Consider the following 22,960-nt stretch of genomic DNA (forward strand, 5'->3'; position numbering starts at 1 on the left):
AGTTCGATCAAAATATAAAAGAATTTTTTATAGAGAGTTCTTTGTGGTGTAAATCTAAAATAATCGAACACCAAATAAAATATATAAAAAGTAAGCAACTTAAATTGAGGCGGAGAGGTAGTAGTAAAAAACTTCTTCCTCTCTCTCCTTTTACTAAAGCCATTCCATTTTAATTTTTTTTTTTGGTTTGCCTTTTCTTGGTTTCACCTAAGTAGTCAGATTTGGTAATCTAATACAGAGGAAGGTAAAAAGTAGAACATACAAGGGGGAAGGGGGTAGTGGGAATGTGAAGAAGAAAAAAGGGTCTCTATCTTTGTGGTTGATAAGCATTTGTATTGTATAGTTTTAGCTCAACAAGATAAAAAAAAAACAATAAAAATTGAATCTTTAAGAGAAATTTTTCTAGAGGAGTTGAAGTTTGAGTGTTGAGAAGAGAAAAAGGGGTTTAGTTTTTATCATTAAAGAGAGAAGTGGGAAAAAAAAAAGGGAAAAAATGGTGGGCTCAGGAACATCTGATAGAAGCAAAGAAGCAGTTGGGATGATGGCCCTTCATGAGGCACTAAGAAGCGTCTGTCTTAACACAGACTGGACTTATTCAGTGTTCTGGACCATTCGTCCTCGACCGTATGTGTCTTTCCCATGCTTTTTTTCTTCTCTGTTTTTCTTGTCTTTTGGGGGTCCTCATTTTTTGTCTTATTTGCAGGAGAGTTAGAGGTGGTAATGGTTGTAAAGTTGGAGATGACAATGGTAGCTTGTGAGTATTTTGATTTCTTACCCATTTTTTGGAACAAGAAAATGGACTTAAAAATCTATTCTTTTAGCTAACTTGTTTGGGATTGAGCTGCAGTTATTGTTCAAGAAAAAAAAATCTCATTTTTAGCTAACTTGTTTGAGATTGAGGTGTAGTTATTGTTGCTGTTGTTGTGGTTCAAGAAAAATGGACTTTAAAATATCTTTTTTTAGCTGACTTGTTTTGGGATTGAGGTGCTATTATTGTTGTTGTTCAAGAAATGGAGTTCAAAATCTCTTTTTTTTAGCTAACTTGATTGGGATTGTAGGTATTATTGTTCAAGAAAATGGACTTCTACTCTTTTTATAGCTGTGTCAAAAAAGAAAAGAAGTGGGGTTTTGTGTAGCCGATCCCAACTTGTTTGGAACTGAGACGTAGTTATTGTTGTTCAAGAACTTGGGAGTTAGCCTCTTTTTATAGCTGACCCAACTTGTTTGGGATTGAGACATAGTTATTGTTGTTCAAGAAAATGGACTTTAGTCTCTTTATTTGTGTAAAGAAAGATATGAGCTTAAATGAAGAACTAAGGATTCATATAGCCGACCCAGACTTGTTTGCGAAACGTAGTTATTGCTATTCAGAAATATATAGACTTCGTAAAGAAGCAAAAAGGATCTTTTTTTAGGTGAAAGATTGTAACTTTGCTTTCATTTTGTGTTGATTTATGCAGGATGTTGATGTGGGAAGATGGATTCTGCAGAGGTAGAGGAACAGATTGCTTGGAAGAGATGGATGGTGAAGATCTTGTGAGAAAAGCCTTCAGCAAAATGTCCATTCAGTTATATAATTATGGAGAAGGGTGGGTACTGGGTAGGTGATTTGGTTGGTATTGGATTTTTGAAACTCTCCATCTCCACACTCTCTCACCACTGAATAATAATAATGGACAATAGTATATATAAATAGAGAATCAAAAGGTGGAGGAGACAAAAGATTTGTAACTATTTTTTCTATTTTGATTGGTTGGGTTTTGGTTTTGCAGGTTGATGGGTAAAGTTGCATCTGATAAGTGTCATAAATGGGTTTTCAAGGAACCTACTGAATGTGAACCAAACATATCTAATTACTGGCAGAGTTCATTTGATGCTGTATGTTTACTTTCATTTATGTTTGGTTATCTTAGGGAACTGATTTTTTTTTTTCATTTGCCAATTATTGGTCTGATAAAGATTGTATGGTTGATGATGATTTAACTTCTGCAGCTCCCACCTGAGTGGACTGACCAGTTTGAGTCAGGGATTCAGGTCAGCTTCATAACTCCAGAACAATAATTGCCTCTCTATCTTATTTGTTTACAAAAAAAAATGGAGTCTTGGCGTAATTGGTAAAGTTGTCTCCATGTGAGCAAGAGGTCACGGGGTCGTGTCAGGTCGAGTTGTGGAAATAACCTCGTCTTGCCCTTTTCTGGACCCCGCGCATAGTGGGAAGTTAGTGTGCACCAAGCTGCCCTATATGAAGATTTCTTGGATTGTTTTGTATGCCATTTTTTTGCTTTGCTTTATGTGTGTGTGTGACAGTGTACTGTTTTTATGTTGCAGACTATTGCTGTGATTCAAGCTGGACATGGCCTACTGCAACTGGGATCCTGCAAGATTGTAAGACTTATTTCCCTAAAAAAGAGATCTTGTTTATTTTAGTTGCTACTGTAATCTTTGTTTATCTATGGACATGTGATTACTGTGTCGGATCCTCCAAAAGTAGTGCATTTTTGGAGTATCTAACACGAGTACTAGTCTGAGCAACATAGTTGGTTACTTAATATGAATAAAGTACTTTGATCTAATTTAGATGAGAATGTTGTATCCTTCTCAGATACCGGAAGACCTCCATTTCGTGTTAAGAATGAGGCACACGTTCGAGTCACTAGGCTATCAATCTGGCTTTTATTTGTCACAACTATTTTCTTCAACAAGGACTAGTTCACCTTCGTCTGCAATTCCTCTTAAGCAGCCGACCATGCCAATTCGCGCTCCTCCTCCACTTTTCAACTGGGGACCAAGGCCAATGCCTTCAGCGTCTTCGCTACTATCGTCTCCCAACTTCCAGAACTCCGCGAGACTTGGTATTCCACAGTCGAAAGATGAATCACATATGTTCCTTCAACTTCCTCATTCATCCGAACCACGAATGGAAGACATGATGGGAGCTACTGCTGATCATGAGAGTGATATCAAGTGGCCTAATGGATTAACTTTCTTTAGTGCTCTCACTGGTAGAAATGATGATTCCAGGATCCTGTTCAATCCTGATAGCTTAGGTTCCAAACCGGATCATAATCAGCATCCGCTTAGTCTTGATGGGAAGACATCAAATCCGAACTCAGATGCTTCTAGCTTGCACAACAACGGAGGTGCTAATCCAAACGATTTCTTGAGCCTGGATAGCCACCCCGATAGCATTCGGAAGATGGACAAGTTCAAGAGAAGCTATACGCTTCCTGCTAGGATGGCTTCGTCTTCTAATTCATCGACTTCACTTGATCAGCACGCCAATAATCCCGGAGAATATAGGAATGAAGGAGGAATGTACCCTGATGTGATGGAGAGATTCTTGGAATGATCTTTCTAGGGTTATGGTTTGGAGAAGTTGTACTTAAGAAAAAGCTTTTAGTTGTGTTTTCTGCTTAATTTAGTGTTCTTTTAATAGTTTGATTTTCCTTCATCCTTTGGACCATTGAATGTTTCCACTTTTTTCTTCTAGTCTTTTTGATCAGTTTATCTAGAAATGAAGGAAAATTTATGCTTCTCTATGATTTTTTTTGTAGGAAGAATATGGATGTCTAGTAGATTTAAAACTAGGGTAGTGTTGTCTGGATCTTTCAAAAATGTTTGTTGCGTTCGTGTCGAATCATTAAAATATCATGCATATCTGGAGGATCTAACATGATTAGTTAATGGTTTGTTAAAAAGAATTCGAGCGATATAAAAATCACTTCAGGCGTCTTAATTTAACTGTGTTAATTTGACTATGTAGGAAATTTAAGAAATAATGGGAGATTGTTAAATATTGTGATTTTAAATTTACTATATAAAATGTTGGAATTGAAAACTTATTGAATACAATACAAAAGAAAAGTAAGACATTTAAATTAGGATCGAGTAATTATAGGGTCAAAGTTGAGGAGTGTTTTGTTTAACCTTAGTAAATCCTATTGACATTTGGTGAGTTGACATTATACAATAAAGGAGCCTAAATATTCAAAATAATATCTAGTTATAACTTTATGTTCTAAGATTTATCTAAAATAGTACTCTCATGTAAAGATCTACAATAACATTACTGCTTGGCCCCTCTCTTTATTTTTTTATTTTTATTTTTTTTATTTGATATTTGATATTTGTATTAAAAAAGTTGTGACCTTTTTAATAAAACGAATAACAATTGATCCTACCTTTTCCTCTTGTTCATGTATTGAGTGGAGGACCCATTTGTACGATATTTCAACAAAATCATTAGGAACTTATAAGATAGCAATAAAAAAATAATATATTTGAAAGTAAAAAATTTATAATCATTTATCACTTTTAATCGAACTTAAAATCACTTAGAGCTAGCATGAAAGGTATGAATTCTATCAAACTCATACGAACTATATAGATTTATCGAATACATATTATAGATTTCAGAATTACAAACTTTTAAATTCTGAATCTGTTTTATCCAAAATAGATACCGAACATTAACAAAAAAATACTAAAACATAAAAAGTAAAAAAAAATAATATTTTTTTTGGATAGTTTGAGAAGGGTTGGCTTTTGGTGTCTTGTCATGGGGCATATTTTGGGAGGCGGGATGATGAAATTAGAGTAGCTTTTGGTAGTGAAATGATGTTGAATCTTCTTTATTCCTTAATTTTTGCCTTGACACACAGGACAAACTACTAGAATCCAAAGATAACAACTTTTTTCTTTGGTTAGGTTTTAACTCGATAATCGGGATCTATATCTAAGTTCGATCAATTAATATTTACACGATATATGTTGAGCCATGGGAGAAGCGTTTGGTGTGAAGGATTTTTTTATATACAAAGCTCAATACAATATTGAGATCTCAGGTTAAGAATGGAGCAATCTGTCCATTGCATCACATTTTTTAATCGTACCAAGACAAGAATTCACCTTCTTTTTCCTCCCTATCAATTTATTTATGTCATTGGACATGAAATTTAAGTAAAAAAATAAATTTCTTTTTTAATGATATTAGATATGTCGTAATATTTATGTAGTTATAGAGGAATTTTAGTTGGTTAATAAATTGAATTTTCTTCTTATTAATGAGAGTTTGATTTTCTATTTTGTAATTTTGTCCCCCTATTTTCCTATAAAAAAAATGTAGTTGAATTATTTTAATACTTATTAACTTATATGTGCTATAACATTTGTGTTACTATTATTTTTTTTTATCATCAGCGATAAAATGTGAAGTTTTTTATTTCTTTCTTAGGATCAATAGTGTTTTTCCATTTCCTCTGGCATGACTCAAATTCTAAGCTGATCGATCATTGACGGAGGTCCTCAATCACTTAAGCAAGTTTCATTTATCAAATAAGAAGTTTAAGTTAAATTATTGTCAGATTCTTTAAAAACACTATTTATTAAACGAATTCGAAATCTCAAAAGTATAAATAAAATAGTTGTCACATATGTTTAAATTTAAAATTAGTTAGAGATGGCTCATATAAATAATTTTGTATTTATATTATTTATTATGTCCAAGTATCGCTATATTTGGTCAGACTAACATTTCACAATAATAATCAAGTTTTATTAGGAGCTAACTTTCATGTTATCTTATTATGTGTTTTTCATAATAATATTTTGTTATAACAATTAAAAAAAATTCATACAAATGAGACCGTTATAAAAATGATAGATCGTGAGTATATTTTTTATTGTGAAAAACTTTGCTCGTCATGTAAGGATGATGTCTTAAGTTAAAAGTGAGAATAATAGACTATATCTCCTATCGATTCCCGGCGATAAACTTTCAAGTAAGTTCTTTGAGAATTCAATGAAAGGTTGTCATAGACAAGTTGTTATCATTATGATAATGTCAAATAAATTATATCATTAATATATGCAGTTGAGTATTTTTTTTAGATCGATAGACTTAAACCTTGTTCTTACATGATCTGATCAATTCATGTCAAGCATTTGATCACAACTTTATTTTATTATTTAAATCTTTGACAACATGAAAAAATCCAATACTTGGATGGAATTAGGCAAAGACCATCTTGAATTGGTACTTAATAAATTGCAATGCTTGAACGGAAGGGCAAGAACTTTCTTGTAATAAAAATTTATAGGTGTCATGCATTCATTTGTTTGATATAATCGAGCGTGAGTTAGTGAATAAATGTGTATAAATATGACGGAATGAATGCAATCTCTGTTTTTTTTTCAATCAATTTTGCAAAACGTGAATTTAGATTAACTCGACAAGTAAATACATGCATAAGGTGGTAATAAAAAGCAAGAAAAGAGATTTAGGAAACAAAACATGATCAAAATCTATTCGACATAGAAGGTTTGTCACAAACCTTAATCACTTATATGACTTGAGAAAAATATTATCTCCCAAAATCATAGATCAATAATTACCAAAAGTTAAAAATTTAGCCAATCATCACCACACTTGCCACATACAACAACAATTAGCCAGTAATTATTAGGACACAATCAATTAGTAATGTCAAATCATTTCATCCTTCTTGCTTGTACTCGATTTTTCAAAAATGCAATATTTTTTGAAATATCTGACATGCATTCATTTGCTATCGATATTTTAAAAGAATTCGAGCAACATGACTTTCAACGATGCGAAAGCCTCTCTCTTCTCGTTGGTTCCATTGCGTGACATTCTCTGCAAGCTGACATAAACTTCCTGAAAACTCTTCGCAAAAACCAAAATCTCACTTTTCTTTTACCATTTTCCTTCCTCTGTTTCTTCGATTTCATCTCTTTGCCTCCTTTCGCACTCTGTTTCTGAGATTTCGAAACAAATTGGCCTTTTTTCTTCATAACTGGAGCTGAAATTTGTTGTTTTTTCTTCATTACTGGTGCTGGTGTTACAATAAACTGCCATTTAGGCGAAATTCCAGTATGCAGAGTAGTCGAAAAATTCATATTATTCGACGAATTTCTATACATAGCAAACGCTGAATTATTCCTTTGATTCATCAATTTCCTTTCAGAACATTCGCTCGTGCTGGTCCTCGCGCTGCTACTGCAACTGCTACGACTATTCGTGCTGTTGCTGCGCGAGGACCAGAGCGAATCTCTGCTACTAGCATTACTCGTTCTGCTCGTTGATCGCGAAAATGAAATCGGACTATTGATATTACTTACCGGTTGACAGGGGAAGTAATGCGGCAGTAACCGTCCATTGAAGAACAAATGATCCGCCGGAGATTTCGGAGATCCCGGCGAAACACTACCGGAAAATTCAAATTCCATTTCTTCACCTTCCTGAACCGGCATAATTATTGGAAATGAAAATCTATCACCTGAATTGCTCTTTCTACGACGATTTTCCATCGGATTTATAGTTATTATCGTTGCAAACAAAGCTAAATCGGAGAATTTATAACTCAATTGATCCGTTTTTTATACTGGATCACGAAATTGTTTATTGATATGAAAAATGTATATAGAGTTGGCTTTTTTCCCCTAAAGAGGGGATAAATGGACCCCTTGTTTGGGACTTGCTAATGAAGATTAGTGGTCTAAATGACTAAAAATCATGTGATAATTTTTTTTAAACAGTACTTTAAGTTGCCAACTATAGATTTGATTAATTAAGTTACTCTATATGGATAAGTAATCATATTGGAAGCGTGTAGATTTACCGAATATTAGTGTATGAAATTATGTTGATATGTAGTGTAGATTATATAATAATAATTAGTTTACTGCTATTATTAACTTGATACAGATCATCATAATCAAGATTAGTGATCTGTTGGCTTAAAAGTCAATGAAAAGAGATTTAGATTTATTACCTACTCTAATGCAACTAGATGATTTAAGAACTTTGATTTCAAGATTTTTAACAGTGAAATATAATTATATTCCTTTTTATCACCTTCCATCTTAAATCATTTTTCATTTTTAAAGTTGAAGAGAAGTATAATTATTTTTTCATTTATCTAATAGTTATTACTTTTTGAAGAGTATAAATATTTAGTTATGCGTGATATTATGAATGTTTAAATAGTAATAAAGAATAAAATAGTTAAACAATTATTTCTATTATTTCTTAAGAGGTGCGAAAAAAAGAATTACAACTGATAATTTAAGATGAACGAAGACTGAAATTTTCTTCCTCAAAAGAATACTTTATCGTTGATCACCTGTGAATATTATCTACTAGTCAATAAGTGCGTCGAAAATCATGATGTTATCGTTAAAATTCATCGAAAACATATGTAATTTCTCCTTATTTATTTAAGTCTTGATGTACAAAGTTATTTATGTACTAATAAAAAAATAATTATCTTCAAAATTAGTTGAAATGCACGAAGATAAATTTTATCACAATTCACCCGAAAGAATACCCTCTCACACTATGGTTGATAGACCTACTTTATATTATTTGCTTTTGTTGCTTTTATACATGAAAGATGAAGAGACTAGCTCTATGAGAACACTTTCATGTAAAGTAAAAGAAGATTTTAAGCAAAGTATAGATATATATATCAAAGAGGAAAGTAAAAAAACAAAAAAAAAAACAAAGAAGGGGGGACCCAAAAAACTCAAGTGATAACATATTAGGGATGTCTTTGAATCCCAAGACAAATACAATGATGAGTTCAACATTGGTCTCTTTGATTAATGAAGCAAAAAAGCAAATATTGAGGACTTCCACTTGGATCTATAGGGTATTAATAAATCCAAATCCAAGAGACAATAAAAGTTCTTTGAAATTTCAATGTCTTCCACTTGTGTTTTCTTTTAAGTCATCATTTAGATTTTATTTCTATTTTCAAAAAGTTTGTGCAAATATTTTTTTTTTGAGATTGACCAACATTTGACTATACAAAATATTAGATCGTAATTTAATATTTTTAGTTTGTTTGGAATGAACTTTTAAATCACATACTAAAAAGTACGTAAATTAAGGGATAACAAGTATTTTGAGGAGAATTTACGACTCTTTACTCTTCAACCAGCTAGTTTATAAAGCATGTATGAAATGTATATATTGTTATATGTGTATTCATTATACTATATATACATATACTATATACATAATATACATGACTATTAATGAATAAGTTGTGTATATTTCGATCGTGTTTGTAAACTAATTGATCATACGATATATATCCATAACCTTTTCTAAACTTTTTCCTTTTGGATGACCCATTTGGGGCCCATTTCTGCCTAACAACTTCTTTTGGGTCCACCATTATCAAGTAATTTAGTTTGGGCCTCTGAATATTTTATACGATTTGGATATGGGCCTTTAAGTGTGCTTCAGTCTTCATTGTACGGCTACTTTTGAAGGAAATTGGGTCAGTTATTTCTACCTTTGACTTGGATTGGAGCCCACTTAAACAAAAGGTACATGGAATGACCATATTATATATACTTTTTATTCCAAAGCTAATTTTAATATATATAAAAAGAAATTCGAGAAATTGGGGTGTCCCTCTCCGAGATGGCTATTTAGTAAATGATCATCTTTTTTATTTTACATGTAATTGACGAATCTTATGAGAAATCGTTAGATCATGAGGTAAATATCTTTTTCTAGAAGTTAAACGACAGTCTAATGTTTTTGTTCGTCGGGAGGGCTATACAAGTGTTAATTTTTAAAATAAAGGGAAAATTTAAATAATAGCCTTAAAAGAAGGATGTTTGTGTAAAATTAATCCATCTTTAGGGACCACCAAAGTGCAACTTTGTCGAGTAATTTAGTTTGGGCCTCCAACAATATTTAATGTATACGATTTGGTTATGGGCCTCTTTTAGTGGTACGGCTACCTTTGAAGGGATTGGGTCAAGTTAGTGCTTACTACCTTTGACCTGGTTTGGAGCCCACTAAAAAGAGGTACAACCTTATTACGACTAAGCTCTCACATTTTTCTTATCGAGACATCCTGACATTTCCTCTTCACAAGCTCGAATTATTCCAATTTCACTATTGTCATCCTATATCCACCGCGTGTCAACTCTCGCCCTTATTGAAGAAGAAGGAAACTGACGACTGAAACATGTCAACTGATCGATATGTCTACAACATGTTCTAATCATTAACTTCCTTTTTCTTCAACAACCCCGACTTGAACATCTCATTCCTTATTTTATATCTCTTGGTATGCTTTCATATTTATCTTAGGATCCTCATGTCTGCTACTCTCTATCTTCTGAACATGAAAGTTCTTGATTGGTCAACATTCCACCTCAGATAAGTCATAACGTTCATCTCGTAAATTTTATCGTCAGATCTTAACGACACATTTTTATCATATAGAATATCAGGTACAAGTCATTATAACGTTCACTTAGTAGTAATATGACATGTGATATCTTTATCAATCTACCTATTACGTTAAATTGCTGACATTAAATACTTTAAAGACGACCTGTTTATGAAAATTTCACATCCATATACTCTTCAGGGATCAGTTACGTGAAGCATTATAAGTAAATTATTGATCATTTTTAATAAAATGATTAAAATTTAGTTGTTTTATATCAAGGTGGCTAACTGATCTTGATGTCACTGTCAATATTGAATATAGAATAGAACAATATCAAGACTATGGTATAAAATAATTTCACAACTGATTATCCCGATTCCAATTCAAAAATTCCAGCCAAATTCAGATAATTATATTCTCTTTTTTTTCGCGTACACATAAAGCTAGAAAATTAAAAAAAATCTTATTAATTTAGTTGATTTACTTTACTATTTGAACTTTCGATTTTAACTTGTTAAGCGATATTTGAATTTTCACTTTGTAATTTTTTTTAAAATTTAGTTTATAAAGTAATTATTTGTACTAGTAGGTATATAATTTAAAATAATCCCAAAAAACTAATTAAAATATTTTATAAAGATATTTTTATTTGATCTTATAATTTTTAAGCGATTCAATAACTTTTTCATTCGTTAGACCATTTTAATTCGTTAGACTATTTTAATTCGTTCTAATTCAGTTCAACACGCTCATTTGACGTCCGAGGCAAAACGTAGACACTAAGTTATGTAAAAGAGGAGACGTGTCAATCATAGGAACATTGTCATCTTGTTTTCCTCTACCACTTGTCATTTTCCTTCTGCAATTTTCTTTTCTAATCTTCTTCTACATTTTTATTTGTTTTGATTTGTTTTCTTCGTTTTTATTAATTTTGCATCATGACTGGAGGCAAAGAAATCATCGACAAAATTAAGGTACATATACATAATTAAAATTGCTAATCTACCCTGATCTATGTAATTTACTCGTGGATCTTAATTAATTGTAATTAATTCAGCTTATTATGGTTTTCATTTTGCAGAAAAAATAATTACTAATTCTTTTTAAGAAAAATATTAATTTACGTTTATTATGGTTTTCCCCTCAAAATAACTTATTCAATTAGCCTTCTATTTGTTGTTACAATATATGTTTTTAATATATGATGATTAGTATTTAGTGTTGTCCCACAAAAGTTAGTTGTTAACATCAACCAACATATCCAATGTAATAATTGCGGAAAAGTTAGAATATACGTAGACTTTACCTGGATTTTATGATATAGAGAGTTTGTTTTCGATAAATCTACTTAATCAACCTATTGCAGTTATTTCATAGCAAGTAAACTTAGCTGATGAAGTAGTCTGCTACTAAGTGTCAAAATTTGCCTCTTAAATTTTTAAAATTGAAGTCCTAGTATAGAGTAGCTGTTTGTGGTTTTAATTTGTTCAGGAAAAATAAGTTTACCTAGGCTGATGATGGTTTTCAATGGCGGAGACAGGATTTTCGTGCAATACGGGGTTCATTATCGATTTTGTTATATTCATAAATAAGAAAGTTAATTTTATAATATACGGTGTAATTTTTAAGTGAAGGGGCTCAGATGAACCCTTTCGTCGTTAATTTTATATATACGGTGTAATTTTTAAGTGAAGGGGCTCAGATGAACCCTTTCTTCCCTCTAGCTCCGTCATTGATGATGTAAAATGAGTTTAAATGTTTGAGATTGAGGCATAGCAGTTGTTTTTGTTGGTAAAAGAAGGGGACTGAGAAGTTGGCATTAAGAACTTATACCTCTTTTGTCAAGCTATTTATCTTAATCAAGCTATTTATCTTAAGCTTTTATTACTGTTAATGTTAATACAAGTGGCATTACGTATATATATGATTGTTCAATTGTGGTTTGTTTATTCAGTATCTCGGCTTATGTGGAAATTTTGCCACTTTGTGGGATTATACTGGATACGTTGTTGTTGTATCTCAGCTTATGTGGAAAATTTGCCACTGTGGTGAAGTTTTTTCCAAGTACTATGATGAATTGCCTGATATATACATGTTCTGTGACATGATTTTTTCGTTTGGCAGGAAAAGGTTGGTTTAAGTTCATCAGATACCGGAAGAGGTAAGAGTAAGATGTCGAAGAACATAACCCATGGGTATCACATGGTTGAGGGAAAATCGCATCACACCATGGAAGATTATGTTTTTGCACAGTTTAAACAAGTTGATGAAAATGAACTTGGTCTATTTGCAATATTTGATGGCCATTTAAGCCACGAGATTCCTGAGTACCTCCGCTCTCATCTATTCAACAATATTCTCAATGAGGTAATGCTTTCGCGTTTTACTATTGATTGCTTGACATGTATTGTGTAGAGCTAGTTTCAGTCTTCAGTTAGTGCCGGTTGTTGTGCTTTCAGTTTCGTGACTCGTTGCTTGAATTCTATGAACTTCCGTCACATTTTCTGTTTCGTTTTATGTAGCCTAACTTCTGGGTTGAACCGGAGTCTGCAATCAGGAAAGCCTACCGTATAACAGATACGACTATTTTGGATAAGGCTGCTGATTTGGGTAAAGGAGGATCCACTGCTGTTACAGCCATATTGATTAATGGTCAGAAACTAGTTGTAGCTAATGTCGGAGATTCTCGTGCCGTCATTTACAAAAATGGAGTGGCCAAGCAGCTGTCCATCGATCATGAGCCTGGCAGGGAGAGGGAGATCATCGAGGGCAAAGGTGGTTTCGTGTCCAATTTTCCAGGTGTGTAGCTATAATTTGTAATTTTTGTAAAGAGTCTGAAGGTAATCATAGAAGAAATCAGTCCGTACCAAACGGTATCTTCATTTATGCGTCAATGATAGGAACGAACAAGCCTTAATACTGTTCAAATGAATTTCGTTTACTAGATCTAAATTACATACTACCTTGATCATATGTGGAAATTTGCTTTTGAGTCCAATTTCTCATCGACATTAGGTTAGTTATTCAAATGCAGATGTTGCTTTGACCTTAGTGTCGTTTTAGAGGGGTTCAAGGTGTAGTAGGTTTGCAAATACAGAGTCGAAACCCCCTTCGCCAAAACCAAGAAGTTTTTGCTCATGTCCATTGGAAAATAGTATGTGGAACTTCGTTGAGAACTATGGCCGTCTGCGAATATGTCGTTCTGGGCCATGTCTTAGTTGATAGACAGAATGGGGACGGAAGCAGGGGCATGATTGCTGGTGCTTCTATTCTATTGTGCTCGAGTTTTGTATTTTCTGTTTAAAACAAAGTTCCCCTCTTCTCCTCTATTCAGGTGATGTTCCTCGAGTTGATGGGCAGTTAGCAGTAGCAAGAGCATTTGGCGACAAGAGCTTGAAGATGCATTTAAGTTCAGAGCCAGATGTAGTGGTAGAGCTCATAGATGATGACACAGAGTTTCTCATTTTGGCTAGTGACGGCGTATGGAAGGTTAGCTACTTACATCACCAGAGTGTTAAATATGATTGGATTATGTTTTGATTGTTTGTCGAATATATGATATCCTTTATGTTCTTGTGTGCATGACATAGTTGCTAAGTGTAACCTTTGTACAACTTTTTGCCTGAAATACCAGGTACTGTCGAATCAGGAAGCTGCAGATTGCATTAAAGATATTAAGGATGCGCGGTCAGCTGCAAAGCATCTCAATGAACATGCTCTTGCAAGAGGAAGTACCGATGATATATCCTGCGTAGTTGTAAGGTTCCAATAATCTTCTCTCTCTGCACTTGTTAGATGATGAAACGTGTGCTTAGATCGTAGAGTTTCTTTGAAATGTAAAATCTGAACTAGTTCTTGCTTTTGTCGATGGTTGGTCGTGTTACTGTATAAACGTTTTAAGTTCCAAACATCAGGAGCTGTTCGCAGACAAACTTCAAATAAACGGAATGTTGTTTGCTAGGATAAGCACTAAATCATTATTTGAGTTCTGCTTTCAGTACAAGCATCAATCGAAAGGTCCAACAACGATGCCCCCGAGGGGGCTGACAGAAGAGAGTAAGCATATTTCATCCAGAGATGTCAGCAGTGTAGATGTTGTTCCTGCTGGACAAAGTCATGTCCATATGTGGCCTGGCTTCGTTGATCAACCTGCATTGGTTATCTTCCAGCTCAATGGGCAGTGGTGTCTTGCGACGCCGCTTGTTGTGTCCGTCTAAACGCAGGCGACAGCTCTTTTTAGTGCCATCAAATTCTGAGAGCTCATGGAACCTGAATGAGAGGTAATATATCACACGTATTAAAATGTCAGAAGCATAAATAGCCCTGTTTTGTTTGGTTATTAATCTTGGGAGAAGTTATATCAAGATTAGTAATGAATTAGTACTGGAATAAGTTATCCTTATCACAAGGTGGAATAATCGTTACAAAGACTAGTTATTTCGGGATAAAACAATGATATCTAAAATATATGTAAAAAGCAAGCACACAAACTAAGGGGTCTAATATTAACCATATATACATAATATTTTTCAAAACTGTACACATATAGTATAATTGAAGAAACCCCTAGCCCGTGCAAGGTAGCAAAGTAGATTTTCGAAAGATTGAAGCAGTAAAGAATTGGCTTAAGCCCACAACTCCAATAAAGATATAGAGTTTTTTGGGTTTGGTCGATCTGAATAGCTTATATTACCAGACAACTTAAGAATTATAAGTCTTTGTTATATCAAGAGGAATCAACAATTTATCCACCAATACTATATCTCATCTAACTAGTTAGATCTCCTTTTTTTGAGTAATCAATCAAAATGCACTCAAAATTGGGTTTAACCAAAAAAAAAATGCCTGAGTGTGGTTTGAAAGAAGAGTACTTGCTGCATTGTTGACAAAACCTCTGCTTTAAACCAGCAAGCAAAACAATAGGTGCCTTGGCATGAACTTGACAAACTTTGTGTCTTTTATGGTACTTCTTAGCACCGTCTAAATTAGCCTCACATGTCTCCACTTGACAATAGTGCTTCATCACTTGCATCACCACCCCTTCACCAGCATCATTGTTTGCCATGTTTTTTTTTTTAAATTATTGAAAGTGAAAATTGTAAGAGGAGAGATAGGAGTTATGTTGAAGAGTAGTAGTAAACATAATAAATGTTGCCTAGGTTAGGCATGCTAGGACAAAAGTTGAATAAAGCTTGTGAGGACCACTACTACAATCACAACCAGGGTATTTACCTTACCATTTACTACTCCTATAATATATTTACCGTGTTATTGACTTCAGGTCATATCTATGCTTTTGACATTGGGTGTATATTCTACATGACATGATACAAATCAGTTTGAGTATATCTTATTTATACAAGTTTAAGTGTCGCATATTCAAAATTGGAACACACAGATGTCAACTAAAGCTATATTTATATATATATATTCTTTTGGTTTTTCGTCTGGCGGCCGATATATTGAGTTCGACTGAATTCAAATTTTCAAGTGCTTCCTAACAAAAACGATTCTATATTTATAAACTCTTACAAAACATGATATCATTTTTATTGGTATATATTTATATATATATATACATATATAATACTAGAGAAGTCTTTATTGTAGTATCAAAGATGGATCAAAATTGCTTATTTGAATTCCATTTCCAGATGTTATAATTTATTTATCCCCAATAGTGACCTTAACAGAGGAGATGATCCCCTTGTGCCAACATCTCTACACTAAATAAATTTGAAAATTCTGCCGCAAGAAGTGCTTTAAAAATAGCATTTGAATGGTTTTTTGGACAATTTATAGCTTAAGTTGAACTCGCACCAAATAAAAAAGAAAAAAATTTCTAATTGTATACGAAAGGAAAAATCTCTTATATCCACATATAATTTAATTGAAAAGATAATACTTGGATAAAAGTCTTCTAATATTTAATTGAAAAGATAATACTTGTATAAAAGTCTTCTATGTTTTATTTTATTTACAAATATTAGATGTTATTTTTCGAAGTCATGTACAATTGAATAAAATGAAGGGAAAAGGAAAAAGGCGGATGATTACACACTATGTCAAAAATGATTATTAAAGGCAATTAATTAAGGAAAAATGTACAAATATTCTCTCAATTTATGTCTGAAATTTTAAAGACATACTTATACTATACTAAAGCCCTATTACCCCCTTGAACTTATTTTATAAGTAATATTCTGCCCCCTTTCGATCTATGTGGCACTAGCTTGAAAAAAAAGTCAACCTGCGTTGGCCAACAAGACAGTGCCACGTAGGTCGAAAAGGGATAGAAAATTATTAGTAAAATAAGTTCAGGGGTAATAGGACCTTAGTATAGTATAAGTGTGTCTCTGAGATTTCGGGCATAGTTTAAGGGATACTTGTGCATTATCTCATTAATTAGAGATAATAGCTTAACTATCGTTAAATATGTATTTCTAGCTTCAATTAAATTTTTTTATATGCTCTTAAAATTTTCAGCGGCTTTGATTATGATGATACTTAATTAATGCAGTAGAACTTAGAACTCTTTAATTTTTATATTTATTATCGCTAGACGTTATTTTTATTGTAATGAAAATAGTGAAAATCGAGCCCTCGTCATACTATGTTACTATTATTTATTTTATTTGTGTAAATACAATGCTGATAATTTTTATCATAAAAGTAGTTGTGTTTTAGGTGAATTCTAGTAAGCATTATTCTGTCACTTTTATCTATTAAGTTACGTTTTTTTAAAGTCAATTTAATTAATTTTCATAGTTAAATTAAATTACATTAATTTCATAATTCAAAATAAAAAAATTACATATTCAAAAACTATATTAAAAATACTGTTAATTGCAAATTTTTGCATATCAAAATGATGAAAAATACATTTAAAATTTTTATAATTTAACTCTAAAAGTAGAAATTATATAAAAGTGAACGAAGTTATTAGGTGGGGTAAAGTTGCTACAATTCAGACACGTAAAGCACATAGAGTTAATGATTGAAGTAGCAAAAAGGTTCCAAAGTAAGAGGAAGATAAAAGAAAAAATCATTTAGTGGACCATGTTATTTTATCAGGTGGTAAATGAACGGATTAATTTAAAATAATTCAAGTTAATAAATATATAAATTATTGAATAGTTATAATTATCTGGTCTAGATTGATTTAAATTTTTTTCGAATAAAATAAATTGAGTTAATAAATATACAAAAGTATTACTTGTTTTAGCTTTTTAGATAATTTTATTTGATTTTTCACCCAACATTCAAAGTTCGTATTGAAATTTCAATTTAATTCAAATTATATGCTATTTATTGAAGTGTTACACTCATTATTACAGGGGGTAACTTTTGATAGTTAAAAAAGAAAAAAGTTTCAAACACGTTGTACTATTATGGAAAAAGAAATAAACCAACCAAGTGCCTAATTTACACCACTATTTAATTTCTTTATGACAAAATATATGGACCATAGTATATATTAAAGGATCACTTCAATAAAAAGTACCAATTAAAGATAGCAAATTAAATAATATGGTTTTTGTCTTCCTATTCTTTTGTCAATTAATAGTGATGAGTGATGACCAACCTAACCTCCCTCATTTTGTTAGGGAATTATTAATACACGATCTATATAGGGGCATTGTTGTCCAATAAGAAATGATACTTCTAATTTTTTAAAAAATTATTGTTATTAATTTAAGTTTTTTTTTAAAAAAAAAATAAATTTGAATATTATTAGTATGTGTTTGATAACCAATTGCTCAAAATAATTATCTTTCACCTTCGATTTTAAATTAAATAATTATCTTTCACCTTCGATTTTAAAATTAAATTCGGACCAAAAAGTAAAAAACTCTTAGGAGAAAGAAAGAACATATGAACTGAATAAGCATCATAATTAAAAAAAGATCACTTGATCATTTATAAATCCAATAAGCTTTAAATGTGAAGTATTTCTTCATTAATCTGTGTTTTTACTCAAGAAATATACATCTCACTTCTAATTTTCACGCATGTTACTTTTATCATGATTTTCTTTTTTAAAGTTAAAACTATAAAAAAATCTAACTAACATTTTATAATTACTTTTTATCAATATTAATATGAAAAATAATTGCATATTTTCATATAATTTTTAAATAATTTAATATTTCTCATTTAAAATTTCAAATTAATATAATTCAATTTATTATCACATATAAGTAACTTGATAAATAAAAATGAACTAAACAAATAATAAAACTTAAACGTCATCTTACGTCCACGCATGAGCTAGTTTTTATTTATACATATAAAAACACAAACACAAATATTATGACACATTGCAAAGTTCAAAAGACTAGAATTAAAAATTACTGTTATTCTCTTTCACCATTCACTTTTACTTATCTAATATTTGAAAAACAAATTTTTATTACTTATAAAACATTTAGAAAAAAAAACAACCAAATTCACATTTCACTTTCAAATGTTGATTACTTATTAATCAAATCACGTCTCAAACTATGTCTTAACTACTAATAGAGACATTATACTCCCTCCAATTCAAATAAAAACACCCTTTTTAATCTGTTCAAAAAAAAAAAACATTTTCCTTTCTGATTCTAAACTTTAACTTCCCACACAACATGTTTAAGTCCAACAAAACTAAAAAACAATTCAATACATTTAACATAACTTTAATTTAAAAGTAGCAAACCAAACATCAGAAAATAATAAAACACTATTATGTTTGATCATTATTTTTTAGTCTGAAATACACAAAGTTAAAAAAGTTCTAATGAGTATTTCTCAAATCATAACCATCAGCACGTTTCCTCAAGTCCGGTATATGTTCATCTTTATTATTATTATTGTCAGTAGATGGATATTTATATCCCTTTTTCATTTCATCATTAGCATCATTAACCATAGCATCTTTAATGTTATTTGTTGTTTCTTTAGCTGCATCCCATGCTTCATCTATACTCTCTTTTGCCTTTTCACCCACATCTAGCCCCGTCTCCACTGCTTTTGCTGCTCCATCCGTCAAGCTCTCTCCTATGGAACGCGCCCGTTCCTCCCTCCGATCCACCGTTCCATCGTCCACGATGCTACGAGGGATCTGAGAAAATATTTTACTAATATTTTGATCGATCAATACACACATAAAATGCACTACAAAGTTCAAGTGTCATTATCATATATACTATGTTCCTGGTAATAGAGACGTATACAGGATTTCAAAAAGAATTCAAGTGTCAATTATCATATATACTATGTTCATAGTAATAAAGACGTATACAGGATTTTAAGATTTTAAAAAGTTCAAGTGTCATTATCATATATACTATGTTCATAGTAATAGAGACGTATACAGGATTTTAAAAAGTTCAAGTGTCATTATCATATATGCTATGTTCATAATGAGAGCACTATTATAAAGATGGAGCTGAATCTTAAAAATTATAGCTCCCAACATATATAATATTATTACTAGTTTTTAATTTAATATCAACATTTAATTTTAATAATATAAATTTTTTACCGTGCTAGCTAATTTCAGGCATTTTCAATATTACCCGGTTGATGATTATTTTGAGAAATTTAAGTAAAAAACCAATAAAAAAAAAGAATTAATCGAAACACCCGAAGTGTCACTGATAACCACTTAAAAAAGGTGTTACTAATAAAAATAAAAAATAAAACAGCTAGAGAAACCTACATAAATATACTAAAATAAAAAAATATGTCATTTATAACAACAATATCTTTTTTTCACTCGGTCACTTTTAATTCATTTATAATTCATTTATAATACACGTTCAATAAATATTACAAAAATAATTTATTATTTATATATAATACAAATTTTAATAATGAATAAAATATCTATCACACATTTTAATACACTTATAACACAATGTTTCAAATTTTTACCAAATAAACATAATATATTTCAAAAAATAATTATAATTCATATATGTTACATATATAATTCACTTTTAATTCATATTGTAGTTTTAATATAATATTATTATAAATGGTAATAAATAAAAAGTATTGCCAAATCAGTAATTGTTTATTAAATGTACTAATTTATGTAATTTTTCCAAATCTAAATTTCTATCTTTTGGTGGAGGTCACTTAATTAACATCGAGTTAATATGTGCTACTTTTAACGTGAGTTCAAATCTCTATTTTTAAATATTTCTTTAAAAATATAAGAATACTATATATATTGCGCTAAATTCATACCTCTATGTGAAATTTAAAAAAACATAAGTAAATGTAATTTTTCAAATATTCGAAGTGTGACATAGTAGAATTAATATAGTGTTAATAGGTAAAAAAATACGTAATAATATCACCGCATACGATATTCATTATATCATTAATTAGTAACAAATGTATGTGAAGTACGTACTTCTATATAAAATAAGATAATTTAGTTTGCCACTTGTTATATAGTGATTATTATAACTACTAAAAAAAAAACGAAATTAGCTACGAAACTTTTATGTAATCCTTAGTCAATTAGTAGCTAAATAACTCCTAATGAATTGAATATTCTTATAATCTATTGCTAATCCGTAGCTAAGTAAAAATGAACATCAAAATTTTTGTCCTTATTTTCAAGTAGGAGGATCAATTAACAATTAAGTAGTTATGATATGTAAAATTAAAGATAAATCTTTTCATCAAATCAATTAATTTATACATAACAAACTAAACTTAAAAAGATTAGAGCTTTGTAAATTACCTTAAAGTCATTGTTTGATGCAGAAGTAAAAGGCACAAAGGAAAAAAATATTCCTTTATTTGAAGTACTCTGAAGAACATTCAATATTATGGTACCACCTCTTTTTCTTGCCAACATTTTTTTTCTTCTATAATTTTAAGAGCTCTATAGACTATATAATATAATGTTTAGTAAATAATTTAGTAATTAAAACATGCGGTCCTGTCCTTAAATTTAGATTCCAAATAAAAGAAAAATACAAGGATTTGTGACACGTATGTAATAATATATAACACGTGTACTGTGTAACAAACCTTCTACGTGTCGAAACCATGCAAAGGCCAACAATTGTTTCACCCTCAGTTTCGATTTTACGTATTATTGATTCAGTTTATTGAGTTTTGATTTTAAATATGTTAAATAAATAATCTAATCAGATAAGATATTTTTTTTATAGGTTTTTAATTTATTGCTTTTGATCTTTAACGGTTTGATTTTTGATTTGATCAATAAAAATATACTTATAAAATAAAAATATGATTTTTCTAATAAATTTGATGCGAAAATATAATAATGTAACTTTATAAATGCTCATAAATAGAAACAATAATAACAAACATGAAAAGAACTATGCAAGTGTACTAATACAAAGATAAATTAAAAAAAAATAAGATTTTTACATTAGATTTTAACGTTTTTTTATAATGTGAAATTGTGAACTCAAAATCCTTGTAAAGTGTAGATCAAAGATCAAAGGACAACCATAGTAACTTAGTAAGATATTGAAGCTAATATATACTATATATTTTGAAGGAATATTGATTGTATTGAAGTGTTAACCTAATAAGGGAATACATGGGAGATATATATAGGGGATATAGGAAGGAGTACTAATCCTAATAGGACTAGGATTAAGGAGTACTAATCCTAATAGGACTAGGATTAGTACACAGTAAATACTAATATTATTTAATACTATCTGTTATTATATTTATGTACAAGTAAAAGTTGTAAATTACTAATCTTAATAGATTATCGATTTATCCAATAACTCAATATTAAAAATCAATACCCATTGATAAGCCAATAATATTTTTATAAAACCATTAAAATTTATTAACTCAACACCCAATAACAACAAACCAATAATATTTTTAATAATTTGATTTGTCGGTCATTTTAATTTTTGTACACCTTTAATTCAAAAAACTTATATTAAAAATTGACTAAATTTATATTGCACGTTACAGGGCTCATACAGAAATAATGCTCCCAACCGGACATGATAATACATCTTTTTTTACATATACAAAAGGAAATTAACAATCTTTTAGGGGTATAAATATAATAAATTGAGTGTAGAAAATTTAAATGGATTAAAATTGACTCAAAGTTGATAAATGAAGGATCACTAATTCGTTCGACAAAATTAAATAAATGAGTTGAACTTAACTCACTAAATTTTGAAAAACTTTTTATTTATTTAATCATAAATAATAAATAAAATAACAATCCTTTTAATAAATATTTGATTATTTTTTCATGTTAATTAGCGCTATATATATTAATTTGTCCCAAATCACTATAACTTTTAGATGGCTTAATAGAATGTATAAAAAAAAAAAGGTAAATTACAAAAATTACATACTTTTAGGGTAAAATTATAATTTATTTCTTAAAAGTTTATAGTTACAAAAATCTCTCAAAACGAATACAATAACATAATTGCTGATACATTAATATAATGAGTGAGATTCATTAATTTGATGCCCGAGATTCACTAATTTGATGAGCGAGATACATTTTATACATGATACACTAATGTGATGCGCAAGATGCATTTTATACATGATACACCAATGTGATGCGCGAAAAGGAAAAATTTTGAAATTTATAAAACTTATAGGGGATAATGGTAATAGGTAAACTAAATGATGAGATTTCTGTAATTAATAAAAAAAAGAAACTATCAACATGTAACTAATCTAACTACCTTTTATATACATTTTACTAACTACAT

General features: G+C 30.5%; 5 protein-coding genes across 6 annotated transcripts; 2 read left to right on the plus strand and 3 right to left on the minus strand.

Annotated features, from left to right (window-relative positions):
* Window positions 1–194: 194 nt before the first annotated feature.
* Window positions 195–3,542, plus strand: LOC107024127 (protein RICE SALT SENSITIVE 3-like). 2 transcript variants are annotated; one of them, XM_015225027.2, is made up of 7 exons: window positions 195–624; window positions 704–754; window positions 1,461–1,589; window positions 1,773–1,878; window positions 1,993–2,034; window positions 2,329–2,385; window positions 2,603–3,542. In XM_015225027.2, the coding sequence occupies exons 1-7, from the start codon at window positions 494–496 to the stop codon at window positions 3,347–3,349; spliced, it is 1,263 nt and encodes a 420-aa protein (XP_015080513.1). In that variant the 5' UTR covers window positions 195–493; the 3' UTR covers window positions 3,350–3,542. The 2 variants fall into 2 exon arrangements, with proteins under 2 accessions (XP_015080513.1, XP_027774540.1); XM_027918739.1 differs by lacking the exons at window positions 195–624; window positions 704–754 and adding an exon at window positions 775–900.
* A 2,933-nt stretch (window positions 3,543–6,475) lies between these two features.
* LOC107025599 lies at window positions 6,476–7,414 on the minus strand. The gene has a single exon (XM_015226371.2). The coding sequence runs from the start codon at window positions 7,327–7,329 to the stop codon at window positions 6,604–6,606; it is 726 nt and encodes a 241-aa protein (XP_015081857.1). The 5' UTR covers window positions 7,330–7,414; the 3' UTR covers window positions 6,476–6,603.
* Window positions 7,415–10,966: 3,552 nt separating this feature from the next.
* LOC107024181 (probable protein phosphatase 2C 39) lies at window positions 10,967–14,183 on the plus strand. The gene is made up of 5 exons (XM_015225096.2): window positions 10,967–11,194; window positions 12,345–12,587; window positions 12,743–13,019; window positions 13,555–13,709; window positions 13,855–14,183. The coding sequence occupies exons 1-5, from the start codon at window positions 11,159–11,161 to the stop codon at window positions 13,990–13,992; spliced, it is 849 nt and encodes a 282-aa protein (XP_015080582.1). The 5' UTR covers window positions 10,967–11,158; the 3' UTR covers window positions 13,993–14,183.
* LOC107024182 (squamosa promoter-binding-like protein 3) lies at window positions 14,160–15,523 on the minus strand. The gene is made up of 2 exons (XM_015225097.2): window positions 15,092–15,523; window positions 14,160–14,489 (listed from the first exon to the last, which is right to left on the minus strand). Exons 1-2 carry the CDS (start codon window positions 15,283–15,285, stop codon window positions 14,288–14,290), a joined length of 396 nt encoding a protein of 131 aa, XP_015080583.1. The 5' UTR covers window positions 15,286–15,523; the 3' UTR covers window positions 14,160–14,287.
* Window positions 15,524–18,974: 3,451 nt separating this feature from the next.
* On the minus strand, window positions 18,975–21,078 carry LOC107025298. The gene is made up of 2 exons (XM_015226084.2): window positions 20,962–21,078; window positions 18,975–19,323 (listed from the first exon to the last, which is right to left on the minus strand). Exons 1-2 carry the CDS (start codon window positions 21,076–21,078, stop codon window positions 18,997–18,999), a joined length of 444 nt encoding a protein of 147 aa, XP_015081570.1. The 3' UTR covers window positions 18,975–18,996.
* Between the last annotated feature and the right edge of the window lie 1,882 nt (window positions 21,079–22,960).

Source organism: Solanum pennellii, chromosome 7 (genome assembly GCF_001406875.1).
Source record: "Solanum pennellii chromosome 7, SPENNV200".
NCBI lineage: Eukaryota > Viridiplantae > Streptophyta > Magnoliopsida > Solanales > Solanaceae > Solanum > Solanum pennellii.